The 18,345-nt window shown below is 36.0% G+C and overlaps 2 protein-coding genes across 5 annotated transcripts; both read right to left on the bottom strand.

Annotated features, from left to right (window-relative positions):
• Window positions 1-3,900: 3,900 nt before the first annotated feature.
• LOC109171960 (probable E3 ubiquitin-protein ligase RHG1A) lies at window positions 3,901-7,583 on the bottom strand. 4 transcript variants are annotated; one of them, XM_019321074.1, is made up of 7 exons: window positions 7,449-7,583; window positions 6,286-6,684; window positions 5,435-6,174; window positions 5,311-5,361; window positions 5,124-5,222; window positions 4,857-5,021; window positions 3,901-4,371 (listed from the first exon to the last, which is right to left on the bottom strand). In XM_019321074.1, the coding sequence occupies exons 2-7, from the start codon at window positions 6,659-6,661 to the stop codon at window positions 4,222-4,224; spliced, it is 1,581 nt and encodes a 526-aa protein (XP_019176619.1). In that variant the 5' UTR covers window positions 6,662-6,684; window positions 7,449-7,583; the 3' UTR covers window positions 3,901-4,221. The 4 variants fall into 4 exon arrangements, with proteins under 4 accessions (XP_019176619.1, XP_019176620.1, XP_019176618.1 ...); XM_019321075.1 differs by having other exon boundaries at window positions 6,286-6,683; window positions 7,453-7,583; XM_019321073.1 differs by having other exon boundaries at window positions 6,286-6,685; window positions 7,457-7,583.
• A 1,202-nt stretch (window positions 7,584-8,785) lies between these two features.
• LOC109171959 (ubiquitin carboxyl-terminal hydrolase 18-like) lies at window positions 8,786-16,324 on the bottom strand. Its single transcript, XM_019321072.1, has 11 exons — window positions 15,839-16,324; window positions 14,834-15,014; window positions 14,657-14,745; window positions 14,459-14,544; window positions 14,164-14,326; window positions 13,918-14,041; window positions 13,324-13,481; window positions 11,954-12,038; window positions 10,997-11,209; window positions 10,355-10,416; window positions 8,786-10,248 (listed from the first exon to the last, which is right to left on the bottom strand). The coding sequence occupies exons 1-11, from the start codon at window positions 16,081-16,083 to the stop codon at window positions 9,342-9,344; spliced, it is 2,313 nt and encodes a 770-aa protein (XP_019176617.1). The 5' UTR covers window positions 16,084-16,324; the 3' UTR covers window positions 8,786-9,341.
• Window positions 16,325-18,345: the final 2,021 nt, after the last annotated feature.

Raw genomic sequence — 18,345 nt, 5'->3', positions numbered from 1 at the left:
TATTTGGCATTGGACAATCCCCAATAGTTTTAAGTCGAGTGTTCCACTGATCATTTTAAAGTTTTGTTTTACTCCATAGAATTTTTCACGCCAGCTTCAATTATCTTGAGGAAAATTGCAAGAGGGAATCAGCTATTAGACGGTTCGATTAGTTTTTCACTCCTATATTCATGTCAGATCTGATTTATACGTCAGTATCGCTTCGAACTTCCACCAGAGTTTCCTCTGGTTTCGCCCGGCTCAGGCATAGTTTACTATCTTTTGGGTCCCGACAAGTATGCTCACACTCGAATCCTTCTCAAAAGATCAAGGTCAATCAGCGATGCGTCGATGCACCCCTTCAAAGGGATCCCACCAATCTTTACTCACTCGTTGACTCACACACATGTCAGACTCCTTGATCCGTGTTTCAAGACTGGTTGAATGGAGAACCCATAGGCTAGTAACAGGAGCACGCTAGGGGTGCATGCTGCTTCCACGATCCAAGAGACGGCTTTGCGCGGACGATCATTTTAAAGCCTTGCTTCAGCGGTGTGTAAAGGTTCTTATATTATTACACATTTAGAGGTTATTGAAAAATCTTGATCAATCAGAAAGAGTGAACCTAATGTATAAAAAAATTTAAAAAAAAAATTAAAAAAAAGTTCAACTCTCTAAGTGAACTATCTATTGACCTATTTAGTTTGAGTTGGTCAATTATGGATTACTTAGTGTGATTTACCTTTTTGTGATCATTTACCAACTAAGATTACAAGACGAATTTTACTCAATACACCTTCAAATAGCGGTTGCACGCTCTCTCATAAATCAAAATGGCAAGATAACATTTGTGAATCATTAATTAAGTTCTAAATACTATTTTATGCACAAGAATTTGAGCTAACATATTAGGTTTATATTTGATGGGGAGTACTCTTAGCTCGTATACACCTTTGTGTGCTTGGTATCTGTGCCGAGGACCGAGAGGATCACTTCCCAAGTTCCCAGGCACATCCAACATATTTGGATCACCCGATCTGGGTGAAGGTCAAGAAATACTCGCAGGGAGTTTAATAGTTACACCTCATGCTCGGACTTTAGGAATTGACTATAGAAAAATGAAGCATTTAATCACAAAATTATATATATATATATATATATATATATATATATATATATATATATATATATATATATATATATATATTTTGGAGATGTCCTTAGTCTAATTTAAAATATTTTTTTAATGAATTATGTAAACTTTTTGAAACTCAACCAAATATATTTTTTTAATTTACATAAATCTCGTAACCACAATCTAAATGTATGCTCTGAATTGTTCATAATTGACCGATTTAAATTGATAAGGAACTATTCAACTAATTTGATTGAAACCTGAAATTATCCCAAATTAACTATTTTAATTTTTAGCATTATTTTCTTTAACTTTGTTCTTTGGGCTTATGTTGAGAGTTTTAAGGCCTTATATGATCGTAATTACGGAGTATAATATATGAAATCATCGTAGCCCATTATGATTCAGTTGTTCTTAGTTTAGGAAATATTTTATTGGCCTACAACCATGGTGCAATTTATATCCTACACCACTGCGCGCGTTGCACTATGCGCCCAGATACAAAACGACGTCGTTTTAATTTTATTTTTTTTTTGAAATTTTTCGCCCCAGTGAATGGCAGTAGTTTTTTCTTTAAAAAAAAAAAACCCGTTGTTCAAGAATGTACATAATGTTATACTAGAATACACATAATTGTATACATGAATGTACATAATTATATAACAAAATATACATACTCTTTTTAAAAGATAATACACATAATCTAACATTATACATAATAAACATAAACTTTTAACATAATACACATCAACTATTAACATAATACACACAAATTTTCTGATTCGGATGTACATAATTGTATAAAAAGAATGTACATAATTGTATAAAAAATATACATAACTGTATGAACCAATACACATAACTGTATGAACAAATACACATAACTGTGTGAACAAATACACATAATCCCAGCAATTTTTTACCGCGCCTCCCAAAACGACGTCGTTTTGGGAGGCGCGCGGCGCACAGTGCTATGTGCGCCGTGGTGTAGGGTATAACGATTGTACAACCATAGTGGGCAATCGTTATGTTGTGTAAATGGTGCATACAGTTGCGAACGACGCCGTTTTATTATGGTGGAGTAACGGTGTCGTTAATGGCACCGTTTAACTCCACCAAATAATTTTTTTTTTTTAACTTCAATCTGTCATAAGTCAAAACAGAGTACCAATAACCTGTGTGGATATATAGTTCATTAATTCTGGATATATAATTCACTAATTCTGAATTTATAGTTCATTAATTTTAAATATATAGTTCGAATAGCAACGGGTAAAATAATACTAGACACTTGAGCTGTCGAACTTAATAATAGATGGGATTGAATAGTTATTAGGTTCAAATGAAAAGCATGTTTAAAAGAAACACATTTTATTAGGCCAGCGAAGATTTGGTCACGAACATTCTCAAATCTCAATCAGGCCACGAACATCCATGGCCACACGTTTTTAATTTAATATTAGTTTTTATGAAGAAAGACTAAAATTTATGTGGCCACTGTATATTGTAAAATATATGTAATGCCCTTGTCACTTTGGCAAATGCCAAGCAATTAACAAATAATATAATGATGAAAAGGATTGAAACTGGATAAACTCGACACTTTAGACCAAATGCTTCCCAACTACAATAAATATGCGCAAATTATTGTGTGCATCATGGTTTATGCAATGTTGTGTGAATATATAATAAAAAGTATATTTTTAATATATTAAATGTACATTATTCGTGTATTAAATATACATTATACAAAATAATGTACTTTTAGTATTTAAATAACGTACTTTCCCTAGATACAATGTACATTTTTAATATACTAAAAATATTGTTTAACGGATTGCTTGCTTACTAAGCAATCCTAACCTCTCTTGGCTGAACTCACCAATACTGAATGTACATTATTTGACAATATGATTCACACAGCTGTAAAAGGCAAATTATGTTGTGCAACCGTGTGCACCATGCACACGGTCGATGTCGTTTTGACGTCCGACTTTTTAAAAAAAAAAAAAAAATCAGTTTCGATTGCCGTCAACTACGTTATGTTGTGCATAATTTGAACTATATATCCAGAATTAATAAATTAAATCCAGAATGAATGAACCAAATATCCAGAATAAATGAACTAAATATCCAAAATGAATGAACTAAATATCAAGAATGAATGAACTATATAGTTCAAATTATGCACAACATTTTAACGACAATCGAAACTGAATTTTTTTTTTTAAGTCAAACGTCAAAACGACGTCGTTTTTGCAACCGTGTGCACCCCAAGTACGAATTAGACGTTTAAATATCATGTAAAATTGTGCAATTGTGCATCGTATAATATGTAAGAACAAAGTTAGTTAGACGAGGTTTACTCAGTGACACTGGTGACACTCAATACAAGGTTTACTCAGTACGAAATCTACCTAGTGGCACAATAAGTGAGATTTATCCAATGGTACAGTACATTGAAAAGATAATCATAAATGTACGAATGAAATTTATCCACACATTTTCAGCAAACATATATAGCATTCACCTAAAGAAGCTCATTAAAGAAGAATAACAGAATGTTATCATTCAATCAGAGCACATAAAGAAGAATAACAGTATGTTATCATTCAATCAGCACAAACATTTGCCTCTCAAAGATTCATATATTTTAGTGAATAGCATATAATTCTGAGAAACTTCATAATGTGGGTTATAATGTTGTATGCTTGGTAAAATTGTACTTTGTGCATTGCCAAAAGTACATCTTAAACAAAACGAAAAAAAAAAAAAAAACAAAAAACAAAAAGAAAAGAAAAAGAGCAGGCCTTAAACTACAGAGTCAAAAGAAACATGAGTAGCAATAAACCATAGTTCTCTCTGTACATTGAAATGTCACATTAAAACCAACTGAAACTTTAAAACTTCACACCACAAAGCAACTTTCAGCCTGGGCTTCAATGGTTAATATCATCACTGCTAAGACTACTCTTCATCTTATTCAAATCAAAAACATGTAAAAGGATGTTTTTTGAGAAAAAAACAGAAGGGGATCTGTACAAGAGGAAACCAAATCCATTCCCTCAGAATCGTGGTAGGCACTGATCGAGGTTGCTTGAAAAGAATTACAAGGGCGAAGAGGGCCGAGATGGAACAGCAGAAGCCTTGCAGATAGGGCACCAATTCTTCATCCTTAACCACTGATGAACGCACGCCAAATGGTATCCATGTTCGCATCCCAACATCCCCATCTCATCCCCGAGCACATACTCCTCCTGCAAACATCGAGTACAATGCATGTTGAGCATAACAAAGGCGGGATATTTTGACATTTCTTCGTAACTATGATCAATGTGGAATGACTTTTTTTTGCCAGAACCCACCAGGTGTCCTGGCCAGACCCTAATTGTAAGAGGCACCTTTAAGCCCGTACCATACTCAAACTAATCCCCGTTCACACCAAGCCGGCCCAATTAAGGGAAAAGAGGGGGTTCGTACCCCCGTCAATGTGGAATGACTTAAATGTTAAGGAGTTCACCCGCCTTGGGAACAAATAAGGAAAGTTGCAGACAAGAAATGAAGTATGCAATAAATACAATCTAATGAGAATACCAAAATCACGAATGGATCCAAGAAAGCTGGCAAACCATTTAGGAGATTTAGAAACACATTTCTAAGTGAAACGCCATTTTTGTTGAGCTATTTGGAATACTGAATTGCAATAATTTATATAACGGGATAGCATATTTAGATATTGGACCTGGCAAATACTGCATTTGTTGTCATCTTCACCCCCTTTCAATCCAGCAACACCTACTCCCGAAGAGGTAACCCGATAGACGCTTCTCCTAAGGCACTTTGACATTGCTTCGTCAGAAAGAGCTGTGCTTACCGTGCCCATCCTCTCCCCGAGAGCTAGTAATTCCTGTAACAAGCAATAAGAAAGTTATAATAAATACAGAAATGATCATAAATTTTTTCAACATACAAGAGATCAAAGACATCAAACTACAAAAGTATAGCAAACCTCGTATGACATGTTATCGATGTCCAATCTCATGTCTCTATGTTGGTCGTAGAAATTCATGCCATTGAGGAACACATTGGTTTCGAGTGCTAGCAGTTGCTGTGGACAGAGAATAGGCACAATTAATCAGAAAATCCCGAGAAAGTAACCAACCTAAGACTCCTATAAACATCCAAAAGTTGACTACCTCATATCGTAGCTCGTCATCGTGTTCAATTCTCTCGAGCTGTAATAATACCTGCAGTGTGAAAGAGTAACCCACCAGGTATACTAATCAAAACAAAGTATTCAAATATAAAAAAGGAAAATACCCCAGCAATTTCATCCATGTTATATCTCCACAAGGCATCACGGTTATTTGACTGACCAAATTCTGCAGAAGGAAAGGGCAATATATTGCGTATATTATTGCCATCATTACCAGGAACATTGTAAGGACTAGATTCACTTGAAGAAGAGTCTGTCGAGAATTGATATGTTGAACTAAGCATACGACCGTTTGGTGTTTGAGGCCGAGGGAGTTGCGAGATTAAGCCAGATGGTTGCGTATGTGTTGAAGTGTTTCCAGTATCTTGATCGTGAGTTCTCAATCTGGAGTTCATATTAGATCTTCGTACTCTAACCGAAACAGTGGGGTTATCCTCACTAGGCCCCCAAGTTCTACCACATCTTGATTCGGAGATTAAAATCCCACGATTGTTAAGAGATGAATGGTCTTCTCGTCCTCCTTTCGAGAATGCCCTACTCGTTGTTCTATTCCCTATAGATGACGAACTACTTTCACCCTCGGAGCTTCTCTTTTTCATAAACCTTGGTTGTGATGAATGTGGAAGGGGATTTGATACCGGATTGCATTTGGGGTTTTTATAGCCATTTTCCACCCCATTATTACGGGTACTCCTTGTCCCGGAGGGAATGTTACTAGACGTTGATAAAACACCGGTCCCTCTCAAATTGTTCTGATTGGCACGCCTAGATTTAGACGACAACCCACTGGAGCAACCCGCTTCCCAAACTCTACTTTTCCTAGGCTCAGAACCGAGCCTCGGTTCTGACAAAAACCCAGTTTCACTTATACTCGACGATTCCATTTGCCCATCCCGAAAAGTTCTGGTTTCCAATTGATCAGTTTTGGTCCGACTACTTTTCCTAGGCTCAGAACCTCTTGGTTCTGACAAAAACCCAGTTCCACTTGTACTTGACGATTCCATTTGCTCATCGCGAAAAGTTCTGGTTTCCAATTGATCAGTTTTGGTGTGAGAGGCCGGCTTTCTATGATAGTCCTTGTGCAATTTCCTCGTAACAGTTCTCGAAGAACTACCAACTACTTCCTTGCCATTAGTAGAGTTGGAACTCAAATTTTGCCTCGATGAATAGGGTTTCGCTGTGCATCCATTCCTCGAATTGTTAAGCCTGCCACTACATCCAATTCGAGGGCAAAACTGAATATTTTCATCCCTATCATTAGGGGTATCTCTCAAACCTCTTCTTGCAACAAGAAGACCACTAACAGCTCTTTTACCCGAATGTTCATCCATATACACTATCCAAAGACAATACAACTGGAAAAAATAAAAAATAAAACCACTGACAACAATATTTCGATAAGAAATATATAACTATATGTGTTCATAAACTCGTGAATAAGAGCTCGGGCATTAAAATTTTGATCACCAAACCAAAATGGAAAAACAGGACAAAACAAGATATTATAACAATCTTGAACAAACAGGGATACTTAACAAATCACCATCCCTCTGGATATTCAATTTAGACATAATCTTCCTGGAAACAATACTGTCCCAACAAGAGCATAGCAATTTTAATATCTTTCTATTAACATAAACAATCATATGTAAAGAACACTGGGAATTTTTCTGGAGAACAATCAGTTTCAATCACCCACCACCACCAACACCAAAAGCAATTATAAAAAAAAATTATCAAATTTGCCCAGTTTTTGGATAAGAAATTTAAATTAATTCCTCCCAAAAAATAAACAAAATTCAATGTATTAATAGCCTATTGATTGATATGGTATCTACCTAAATAGAAATCAACTTTTTTTTTTCTCTCTTTCAGATAAAACCTATTACCAGTAAACAATCACATAAAAGCAAAAGTGACAAAAGAGATTTGAAAAGCGAAAAACAGTCATCGGACACAGAACATAAGTCAACCCAATCAAGAATTCCAAGAACAAGGAAAACCCAGAAACAAGACAGAAATTCAAGTACGGGTTATGATCGAAATACCATGAATGAAAACAATAAACAATCAAACGATCAATCAAAAATTCAAAATAAACAATCACTCAGATTCTATCAATCCACCTGATTGATTCTCTCAAGTTGTTCCGTCTTCTTTGTCAGCAATGGAAGATAGAGAAAAAGGTTTGTGAGAATAATACTCCGTAATAAATAGGGGAGGAGAAAAGAGACGTGTACGAAACCACTACAAAGAAGGGGCAAAAAAAAAAAACAAGAAAGGGAAAAAAAAAATATAAATAGATAAAGAAGAGAGAGAGATTCCTCAGCCGTCCGATTTCGTTAAATTCGGGAAGTCAATCATTTGACACCTCTTTTCTCGTGTTCATGGGGTGGCTGAGATTTTTAGTATTTTCCATAAATGCCCCATAGTTAATACTGTCCAATCATTGGCCATGGAGGGTTGGTGATAGAGTGTTTTTTGTTAAAGTCTTTTATATAGTTTGTAATTTGCAGGAATCGCCATTTGTAAACAGTCAAAGGGAGGAACCAAAGCTTATTTGTTTGGAATAGATTCTATACACAAATATTTCCAAGTACTTTTATACGTAACCCCATGGTAGAGCATAGATATATGCACTAAAAAAAGAGTAGACATATAGACAAAGTAACATCTAATTTTGAGACTTTTAAGTTTGAGTTTTATATTTTTTAGTCCTTGTATAGAGGGTTATATTCCCCTTTGTTTAAAGATGTTATTGGAGTGACTTTGTCACGATTTATGTAATTAACTAGTTGGTAATTAGTTTTTCTTTTTTTTTTGTTTTTCCATTGTATTGTATTAAAGGGAGGGGAAGGGGGAATGGGGTGGGCGATTTTATGGTGCAGATATGCCATCAGTAATTGAACAAAACGAGAACGAGCAGCAAAACGAGCATGTGTATAGAGGCATGTGTATAAAGAGCAAAACGAGCATGTGTATAGAGGCATGTGTATAAAGAGCAAAACGAACATGTGTATAGAGGAACTGAGCATAATGAGGTGGCTAACCTCTTTGGTTAGATTGTCTGAAGAAGTGGAAAATAAATGACATGTATATAAGAAGCACGTGTATAAAGAGCAAAACGACATGTGTATAAAGGAGCATAATGAGGTGGCTAACCTCTTTGGTTAGATTGTCCGAGGAACTTTGTCGATGAATAAGGACAACATACTTAACTAGTTTTTTTGGCTCTATCTCACGACCTCCCACATGAAAAGATCACTATTGACATCTGAACATAAGGTGTTTGGCGAGCATAACTAGATTATTTGTTCTTTTCTTTGGAAGCGGTGACTTATCATCAATTTTTTCTTCCATTGACATTTCTAATTATCAATTTTGTACCTTTTTTAATTCTTCAACAAATTTGGACGAAACAATGCCTCTAAAAAGCTAAAATAGTTGCTAGGGAGTAACCATTAACCAGCTTTCAAAAGCCAAATGAAAATAGATTTCACAATTAATGTAATCGGAAGCTAAGGATGACTATGTCTTGGCCATTTACATCCATGATTTCTTAAATATTGAAACCGTGGAAAAGAAAAAACAATATGGATAAAAATCCCAGGACATCCGATTTGTGGCTATGGGATTCATCAAATCATTTTAACTAATCAAAGAAAGCTGTTGCTTATTTTATACCTCCATTGAAGTTGGATCTCCAAAACCTTCAAAAATAAGATCAGTGTCTGATATGTCCTGTCCACTGGTCAGACAATTCGCCAACCTACAAGCTGTGCTGTAAAAATTTTGAATAACTATGTAGATAAATACTTGGCTCCTCTGACGAATTCGATTTGATTAATCCTTGCTATGGAAATCACACAAGTAAACGGTTGGATCCTCTCGGAAGCCACTGAAAGAAGCTTGCTTCTCCCTGCCTGCCCTTCGAAGTTCTAGTGCAAATTATTCACAATCACGGCACTATCTTAGACGTTTCACTGACATGTCGGTGCTAATGCTCCTCTCCTATGATCTTTGAGGTAAACCCGAATCTTCATTACAAAGGCTGCTCAATTCTCTGGATTGTAGATGACCATTCCCATCTTGTTTGTTTACTATAATAGTCGAGCTATTGTTCTCTATGCAAGGCTTTTCCTCGTGATTGTTCAGACAGCCATTACTTTGACCATTTGGGCCACCATGTAATGTCAGTTTTGAAACCTCATCTGCAACTTTGGCATCTTGCTTGACACATTTATTCCGAGGACGCTTACCAAGAAATCCAGGAGAGAAAAGTGGCTTTAGTTTCTCACGTCCTCCATCAGATTTATTGAGCCCATCTTGAATGCCATGAACACCATTGCTATGATTCACCTTATCGTCGTGCTTTACAGTGGAGTTAGCACCATTCTCTACTATCTCACCACGGCTTGATATGGAAGAAGAAACATCACACTGTATTTCACCATTGCCGTGGGAATCTGTTTGACTGTCCTTGGTTGGATTTCTCAACAGATCAGCATTGGAACTTGCTTGGTTTATCCCAGCTTCAGTATCTACTCCAGAAATGACTGGTTGAGCCGAAGAAACCAAACTTTGAGCACGTTCAGCAGAGGTAGCAGTTTCTTCAGCCGCAAAGGACCTTCCATTCTCCTGAAACTCCTTAGTGTCTGATTGACTTGCCTCAGAGTCCACCTTTTCTTCCATAGAAACCTCAAAAGGACATACCTCCTCTTTAGCAATATCAGTTTTTGTGTCCAAACTTTTACCGGTTGACAATAATCCAGAATCAAGAAGAGGATCAATGGATTCTGCGGTAGCAGATTCAACATGATTGTTCAGACATGGCTGCACTTCTTCCACTTTGACTACATCCTGCTTCTCTTTCTTTAAATTTTCAACAGGGTATAAGGATGTTGGCCGAGCAGAAATCCTGTATAAAAATAAATCCAAACAAGAATTTGTGACCATTAACAATATTAGCTTTGATAAATGATAAGTGTATCCCGACACCAAACAGTTTGTAAGTGCAAATTTACCTGCTATACAACAGCATATACGCTCCCTGTGAAAGCACCTCATCCAGATCAACACTAGCAACCTGAACAAAGTTGTTATCCAGTTGAAACATATTCAAAATACAAGGCTAAATTGTGTACAGGGGAAGAAAATATTTTGTGAAGAATGCAGTGTATGGTTGCTTTTTCAGTTTTACTGAATATTGAATGTGCATTATATGCAAAAACTAAATTGAAGGTAAAGTGCATATGCATCACCTAAATCATGCATATAAGCATAAGTTATCTAAACCAAGTTTTCCAATCCATCACATGAAGAATGTAATTTCTATAGCATGTTTAAGAGTATGATGTTGCAACTTTCAGATTTGTCCAAACATATATATATAGCAAAAAGGGCACAGATGCAGTCATTCAAAAACCTTACTGACTATTATAATGGTATTGACGTTCACATTCATCCCAACAAGATACAAGGTTAACAACAAAGTTGGATTTAGCAACATTAATGATGTAGCGTGATAAGAACAAGAAACAAAAAGTATGAATGGAATAACCCAGTAGGCCTCATTTGAATTTCATGAAAATGTAGAAACAGCAGTTATAGGTTAACTGAATGAGTGCAGTGTAAGATAGAAGTGGAGGAAGGGGGAAGATAACCACCTTACAATCATCAATTCTGTACCATCGCCCACAAAAATCCTTGATATAGCATATGTAATGACCAAAGAAGGATGCATTCAGCATGTCCACATGAACGATGACAGCATAAAGCCTGTAAACATCATCACTCTCGCTTGATTCACTGGTGTAAGGGCGAAGATCTAAAGTCTCAGGAAAAGTCACCCTCTTATTTAGTTTTCCGAACCTCCCCCTCTGCATTAGCAAACAATGCTATAGAAATCAGATACACAGAAAATCCATCATCTGAGTTTACTGCCAGTATAAGGGCACGAAAAGACAAAATGGTCCATTCAAACAAAATTTATTCTTCAGCTGAATAATCACCTTAGCAAGTGTCCTTTCCAAATATTCTTCAAAAGTTATTTAGAAAAATCAAACACTAACATACAGCAGCTTCAAGAAAAAGGCTGTTATACTTGGGGGGGGGGGGGGGGGGAGGGGCATTCAAAAAGTTAATATGAGGTCGGAAGTTCCAATATCAGGAAATTTATAAATCATGCAAAATGCTTTGCAATTCTATAAAGACCACTTTGGTCTTTGGTATCACATATTCACTTAAGTACAATTTTACAAAAGTCTATTGTTGATATAATACAGCTGGCAGTCAATAAAATGGTATACAAGATGTTAAAATTAGATGAGAGGGGTACAAATAAAGGAAAAATCATTGAAATGTGAGCAATGCCTTGCAGTATATACAACAGTACAACACTGCATACATAGTCAACAGATATTGCAAACTGGGTAAATAAATTGAAATGACTACTTTGAGATAGCTATGGCCTATGGGGGAATTATGTTCCAACCCATATTTCTTGACATCGTGAGACTCAATTCCAATGTCTGCTTAATTATTATACTCACTTCCTAAATATTTTGTTCACCAAAAGGAAAAAAAAATGGCAATGAATATATAGAAGGTAAAATGACACCAACCTGAAACCGTTTTAAGGCAATTGTGAGGATGTTTGGTGCCCGACAGATCATAAGGCGCTTCCATGCTCCAACGTAGTCATTGCATCTGCAGAATCAAACACTGTTATTATCCTTTATAGTGTAAAGGCATTTTTATCATCATTTGTAGTGTGAGGGCATTTTTACGTTATTATCAATTTTACCATAATTAGGATATTAAAGCAAAGAATTACAGAAAAAAATGCAACCTAAAAAACTGTCAATGACTGTTTAATTGGATGATTATGGTATATGTTACAGTATTAAATTTGGTGACTGATATTTAAGCTCAATTCTGGAAAAGATGTATTGAAGAGAAGGCTCAAAACATGGACAGCTCAGACCATGTATAATTATGGTAGGGGTGCCAATTTCAAGATACCTGTTATCCACTCATACTCTAACCAAAGTTCTTTTAGAGGGTAAAAGATCAGTGTGCATGGTTTATCTTGGAAAAATATTGCTTCATTTGTGGATCAAAGGATGCTCACAACATCCACATTTTTTTATTCTACCAACAGGTAAGATATTGGTCAACAATGTTATTATATTATTATATTATTAACAAAATGTGTAATCAATAAAAAGCGGGTGCCCAAATTTGAAGCAACCAAAATTATTTCCACCCAACTTTTTATCCCAAACAAAGAAAGAGTAACTTTCTGCTAAAATTTCCAAGCAACACTGTTCCAGATAATAATAATAATAATAATAATAACCACATATAACATTAATAATAATCCATTGCAGCTGCTGAAAAGTTCATGTTATATAGGTGGATAAGGCACAAAATACGTTGGGCCAAAATAACACTAACATAACCGATTAATACTTCTGAAAAGTCATAACAATTCTTATTTAGTATTCCTTGCTGTGACTAAAATCTCAATAGTTATTTGAGAAACCACTTTTTCAGAGTAGCTTGAAAAACCAAGATCATTAAACAATGCCTCCAAGTCTCCAACCAATTGCTAGGAAATGTTCTAATGCTTCCTTGTTTTATATGCAAAATACAAAAAACCTATGCACAATTGTCCAATTCAGAGCCTTTCATGTAAAATCATGCACAATAAAACTCGAATACTCTTTTCTTTAAAAGTAATTATAAATTTTTTTTAATAAAATTCAAATATAAAATTTTCAAAATTTGATGCAAAATTGCAAAAATGAAATATAGTGGGGATGCCAAAGGAACAACAAAAACATACAAATACGGTGTCATTATGAAACGCCACATCAATGGACAAATGAGAAAAGGAGCTTCTAATAGAATCATGACCTATTGTCACAAATTGAACTTCTGGAGATTTAAATAATTAAACAATTAATACACTAGACATGGAGAGACTTGCCTGTCACATTTATACATATTATCGCCATGAAGAGACTCTTTAGCAGTGAACTGGTCTAAACATTCCTCCAAAGATCCAACATCACCATGAATCTCCACATTTAGGTCCATCATATTTTCATACTGATTTGAAATGTTTTGGCATTGTGTACATATGACCTGAAAATGAAAAGAGGGTCACAAGAATGACAAGATATACTCAAGTATTTAAGTTGAGAAGACTGGGTGACAAGTCATATTAACACTTGGAAAACTTCCATACTATTTTGAAAATATATTAGAAGCACTCAAGAATCAAGATGCTTAGGTGGCAACAGTAATCCCTACTTTCAGTCTTTCACACTAAGCTATTGTATAAAAATGTCTAAATATGAGCATGCTGATCAAATAATGATTTGTAGCAACACTTAAACCACACTCACAATGGCATAGGCCAAGGACTTTATATAAGAAGTTTCAAGTTCAATCTCCATTCTCCTTAGATGAAATCACACTTGCAATTGGCTCAAATAGATGCAGAACATAATTTACACTAAATCTTAATATCATAAATAATCACTCCATATCATTTTTTACCATTAACTATGAGAGCTACCTGAGACTGAAGATGACCACCAAATATATGCTGAATAAGAGTGGTCTCTTGCGAGTTAGGAGGAACTGCCTTTTCTCCACCAAATTCATCAAGGCAAACTAACTGCATTGTATCGATAGCAAACCTAAAAATATAAAATATTAGAAGTCAAAAGCATAATATCCTAACATGACTTCATAATATGTCACTGTAACTGCATGGGACAGTGCCTCTGGCAATCCTCAAAGTTTATGCTAACAAACAAACCTCATGAACTCATGAGCATCCTCCTGCTTTCCATAGCCAAGATTACCACCTAGACTAGGCAACCGTGAAAGAATGTTGATTGGTGAAAAGGGTTGTGAACTCTGGCGGGCCCTCTCAACATGGCGTTCAAATTCACAAAAGAAGCACCAATCGTTCCGTTTACCTGAAGCAAGAGAGAGAGAATAAAAAATAAATAACACAAATAAAACAGAGCAAAAGCAAAGGTTTGAAATCTGTATGAATTAATTTGATAACAGAAGTTGTCACTATAAATAATTGTAGAAAATTCCATTACATTCTCTCGCATGGCCCTTCTCCAGTATGTAGGCAATCAGTGGCTTAGTGTAAACAAGACACTGTAAAACCACATTGGCAAAGCAGCTGCAAAGAAAGAAAACAAGGGTAAAAGAAAAAGTGTCAGTAAAAATTTACTCATGCCATGCCTGCACATCATTTGATATACCCCATAAGATGGAAATATGGTCAAGAATACCTGTTTCCACAATTCAAAAGTCCACAAGGAGGAAAACCTGGCTTATCCCAGTTGAAAAGTTGCACAAATTCCTCATAGGGGAAAAGTATCTTTAAAAGATTAGCAACAAAACTCTATTAAGGTCTTTCATATTTAAAATATGCTGATATAAATAGAAAAAAGGGGGCTGAAATGCACCTTTCTTGACTGGCTGAGTATCTTAGAGCTTCCACTAGCAGGTACCAATGAAACTACAGAAGTTTTTCTCCTTCGCGGTGTAGATGTTGCCAGCACTAACTTATCTTTGCAAGTTGATCTAGAATCTTTGCATTTTGACTTGTGCTCAGAGTTCCAATGTGATTTTTGGCAAGTTTCAGAACTAAGAAACATATAGAACAATATAATAGTAAGTCAACACTTTGGACAAGAAACCATTTGTTCCTGCTCAAAATCCATTTACTAACAACAATCAACATCTCTACTACAGCATCTTCTTGTCATTAAGAACCTATACCATCTATTAGCGTTCAAGTCACGTATTTACCTAATAAAACATATTGGTGCAAAAACTACTCTTTGGATAAGAAAAGAGTTCCTGAAAATCCACTTACTGCACTCTGCAGTGACTATCCCAAAACAACAATCCAAGACCTTTGGGGGAATTGAATCAGTTAAGGACAAAACTTGTAGCATCAAAACATTCTAATACCCAATGAACATGACATAACTGATCAGCAATAAAATTACTAGTGGCCTAGTGGGATGTGAATTGAATATTACAACTATTCATTCCCAAACATAGGTAGTCAAAAAACATATCTTTTGCATAAATCAGACAAACACAAACATTGAAATCTAAAAAAGACAAGCCAAAAACGGACAACACCTGCAACCTAGCAACATGTTAAAGAACAAAATCACCCCGAACGCTATAAGGAACAGTTGCCTAACTGAACTCAAATATAATGGGAACTATTTGCATTGCACATTATTCACTCCCTAAAACGTGTAGCCAAACAACACATCTTACGGCAGAAAAATCAGACAACGAAACAAAAGATAAGGGAGAGAATTTTCCCTTGTTCTTCTATATTGGCAGAAACTATAAAATATATATAATAATAAACCCGCGCATCCAAATTATCATCCAAAAGCAAATAACAAGGGGAAACGTATATACGGAGATGGGGCGAGCGTGCGTACCAATACTTGACCATCTTACAACGCGAGCAGTGCTTGGATGATGGGCTGCGACAGACGATGCAGCCGTCGTCCAAAACCTCCATCTTGCGGTGATGAGCGGCGGCGGTGGAGTCGAAGCTGGCGTCGACGACGAAGTACTTGGAGGCTGTGTTCTTGAGAAGGTGCAGCAGTCCCAAGGCGATCAAGAATACGGTGGCTATCAATTGCAGCACCCAAGTGAGATTGAGATCCGCAGAGACCGACATGCACCAATCTCTCTATATATACCCGCTGCCACTCCTTCATACGCACATCACACGCACCCAAACGAATGTATATGATCCTCCGCCTTCCGCGAACGGAAATAGAAACTACTATACAAGCTGCTTAGTTCTTGCTTAAAGTACAATTGGGAAAGTTAGGGTTCGGAATCGGGTATCCAATTGCGCACGAGTCGATTCAAATTAGCATGGAGATTTGGGGATTTTCTATGCTTGGTTCATGAGTTGGTCATTAATGGTTCAATTAGTTTACTTGCTTAACTAAACAAATGTTATAATAATGAACAACATTTTGTCATTCAATGGAGTCACCAACAAGATTTTCGTTAATAGAAACTTCAATTAATTAATAATAGATTGTTTAGTATTAGGACTCTATGTATTTGACTTTGACTATGATTCCATATTCCAGTTTCTCTGAGACTTGTACATTGTATTATTTCATTCAAAACACAACTCTATTAGCACTAATCTTTAGTAACTAAACAAATTGTCAATTTTTAATAAATTTCACTGACTTTAATGGAATATTATTCTCAATTTATTTTGTAAGGAAATAAATAAAAAAAAATATTATTTATCAGTAAAAAAAACAAACAAACAAAAAAATAAAAATAAAGAATCACAATCGTTTTTTGAATGTGCATTTTTGGTAAATAAGGCAAATCAGTCTAAACTATTCATAATTGATCCCGATTCTCACACACACGGGCGTGCACACACACGCATGCGCTTATTAGTCGTACGCGTGTCCCACCAGGTGTCGTGCTCTCCCGCTAAATTTCTCCCTTTTTGCCATGTCGCACACCATTTTGGTATCACCAATTGCATTGATGACTGAATGAGAGAGCGATCCACCCTTTGCTAAATAGGCCGCTACTCACCTAGGTGATCCACTGACAGACGCCCAAGGGGCTTCGACAAGATACCAAAAGGCGACAAGGTCACGGACATATGAGCGAACCACCGGCCACCCTCAGGGGATCCGCTTGACCCCCACGTGGTCCACTACTCACCGGTGGACCGAGATCCAACGTTTGGGTTACAAACCGACACTCCCTTGGTTTAGGCCAACCGCTCTTTCCCGCCGCTTGAGTGTTCTCGGATTGTGCTCCATACCGCGCTGCCAACCGCATCATTATTCCTCTTTTTTTTATTTATTTAAAAAAAAAATCATACCCCCACTTTCCTAATTGGATCCCTCATTGGTCCAGCCCACTTATCACTTTTATTATCTATTGGGTCGCACCCCCAGGGCCCATAAGATAAACATCGTTTTGTCCATTTTAACTGTTTAACTTGGTCAACAAGTAAAAAAAAAACAAGACACCAATGGTAGCATTCATTGCCTTGTGCGATCATCTGTTGGCAAAAGCAATGACTTGTGGGGAGGCCCTCTCGTGGTTGGAGAATAAATATTGATTGAATGTTAGTATTGAGTTTGATTGCTTGAACCTTGTATATGCCCTCACGAGTAGATGGTATTGTCGTTCATATGTTGGGTATGTCATTAACGTTTATCTTTTTGTTTTGAACTCGTTAGGGTTGTGTCAAATAGTTCATATTAGGCGATCAGCGAACCAACTTGCCCATGCTCTTGCTAAGGCAATTGCTTCTCATGCTGGTTTATTATTGGGAGGATAATCTCCCTGACTTTGTTCGTGATTTTTTGAATAAATTACGTTGATTCCTAATAACCCGACAAACAAAATCATACCTCCCCTAGAAGTAGATGAGATTTACTTAATATCACGAAATTATATTCGCGTTGACCAAAATTTTTCTAAGTAAAAATTTACACCAAATATGATAATAAATTTTCATATTTTAAATTCTTAAGAAAGTTTGAACGACTATGAAACGCTCTCTAAGGAAAATGTTATAAAACCTAAGTACATATAACCATATAAACTCAATTATTAAGAATATTATGAGTGAAGTTTAGGAACAATATAAACTCAATTATTTAATTTAGGAATAAGGTCAAATAGAGCATCGGACGAATTATGTAATTAGGCTACTAAACCTATAATTGGATCTCTAAACTAACCAGTTTCATGCAATTCTTTCAATTTGTAAGTTTATAACATGTCACTCAAAATTTAAATTATTTTTTAAATATAATTATTTAAAATTATATTTAAAAAGAACATGACTTCCGGTCAGAGATTCCGGCCAAAGATGAAGAAGGTTTCTTCGTTTCTGGCAATGAAGACGAAGAAACGGTAAGAAGTCCTGTTTTTTTTT

Source organism: Ipomoea nil, unplaced genomic scaffold (genome assembly GCF_001879475.1).
Source record: "Ipomoea nil cultivar Tokyo-kokei standard unplaced genomic scaffold, Asagao_1.1 scaffold0382, whole genome shotgun sequence".
In the NCBI taxonomy this organism is placed as follows: Eukaryota; Viridiplantae; Streptophyta; class Magnoliopsida; order Solanales; family Convolvulaceae; genus Ipomoea; species Ipomoea nil.
Note: the sequence above shows the minus strand (reverse complement) of the source record. Positions and strands in the feature narration are given on the sequence as shown.

Coding starts and splice junctions, on each gene's coding strand:
- LOC109171960 (XM_019321074.1), bottom strand. CDS start 6,661: ATGGATGAACATTCGGGTAAAAGAGCTGTTAGTGGTCTTCTTGTTGCA. Junction 5,022..5,123: donor TCGATAACATGTCATACGAG/GTTTGCTATACT, acceptor TGCTTGTTACAG/GAATTACTAGCTCTCGGGGA. Junction 4,372..4,856: donor ACAAATGCAGTATTTGCCAG/GTCCAATATCTA, acceptor CGATGTTTGCAG/GAGGAGTATGTGCTCGGGGA.
- LOC109171959 (XM_019321072.1), bottom strand. CDS start 16,083: ATGTCGGTCTCTGCGGATCTCAATCTCACTTGGGTGCTGCAATTGATA. Junction 14,746..14,833: donor TACTCAGCCAGTCAAGAAAG/GTGCATTTCAGC, acceptor AATCTTTTAAAG/ATACTTTTCCCCTATGAGGA. Junction 11,210..11,953: donor TTGCCTTAAAACGGTTTCAG/GTTGGTGTCATT, acceptor TTGCTAATGCAG/AGGGGGAGGTTCGGAAAACT.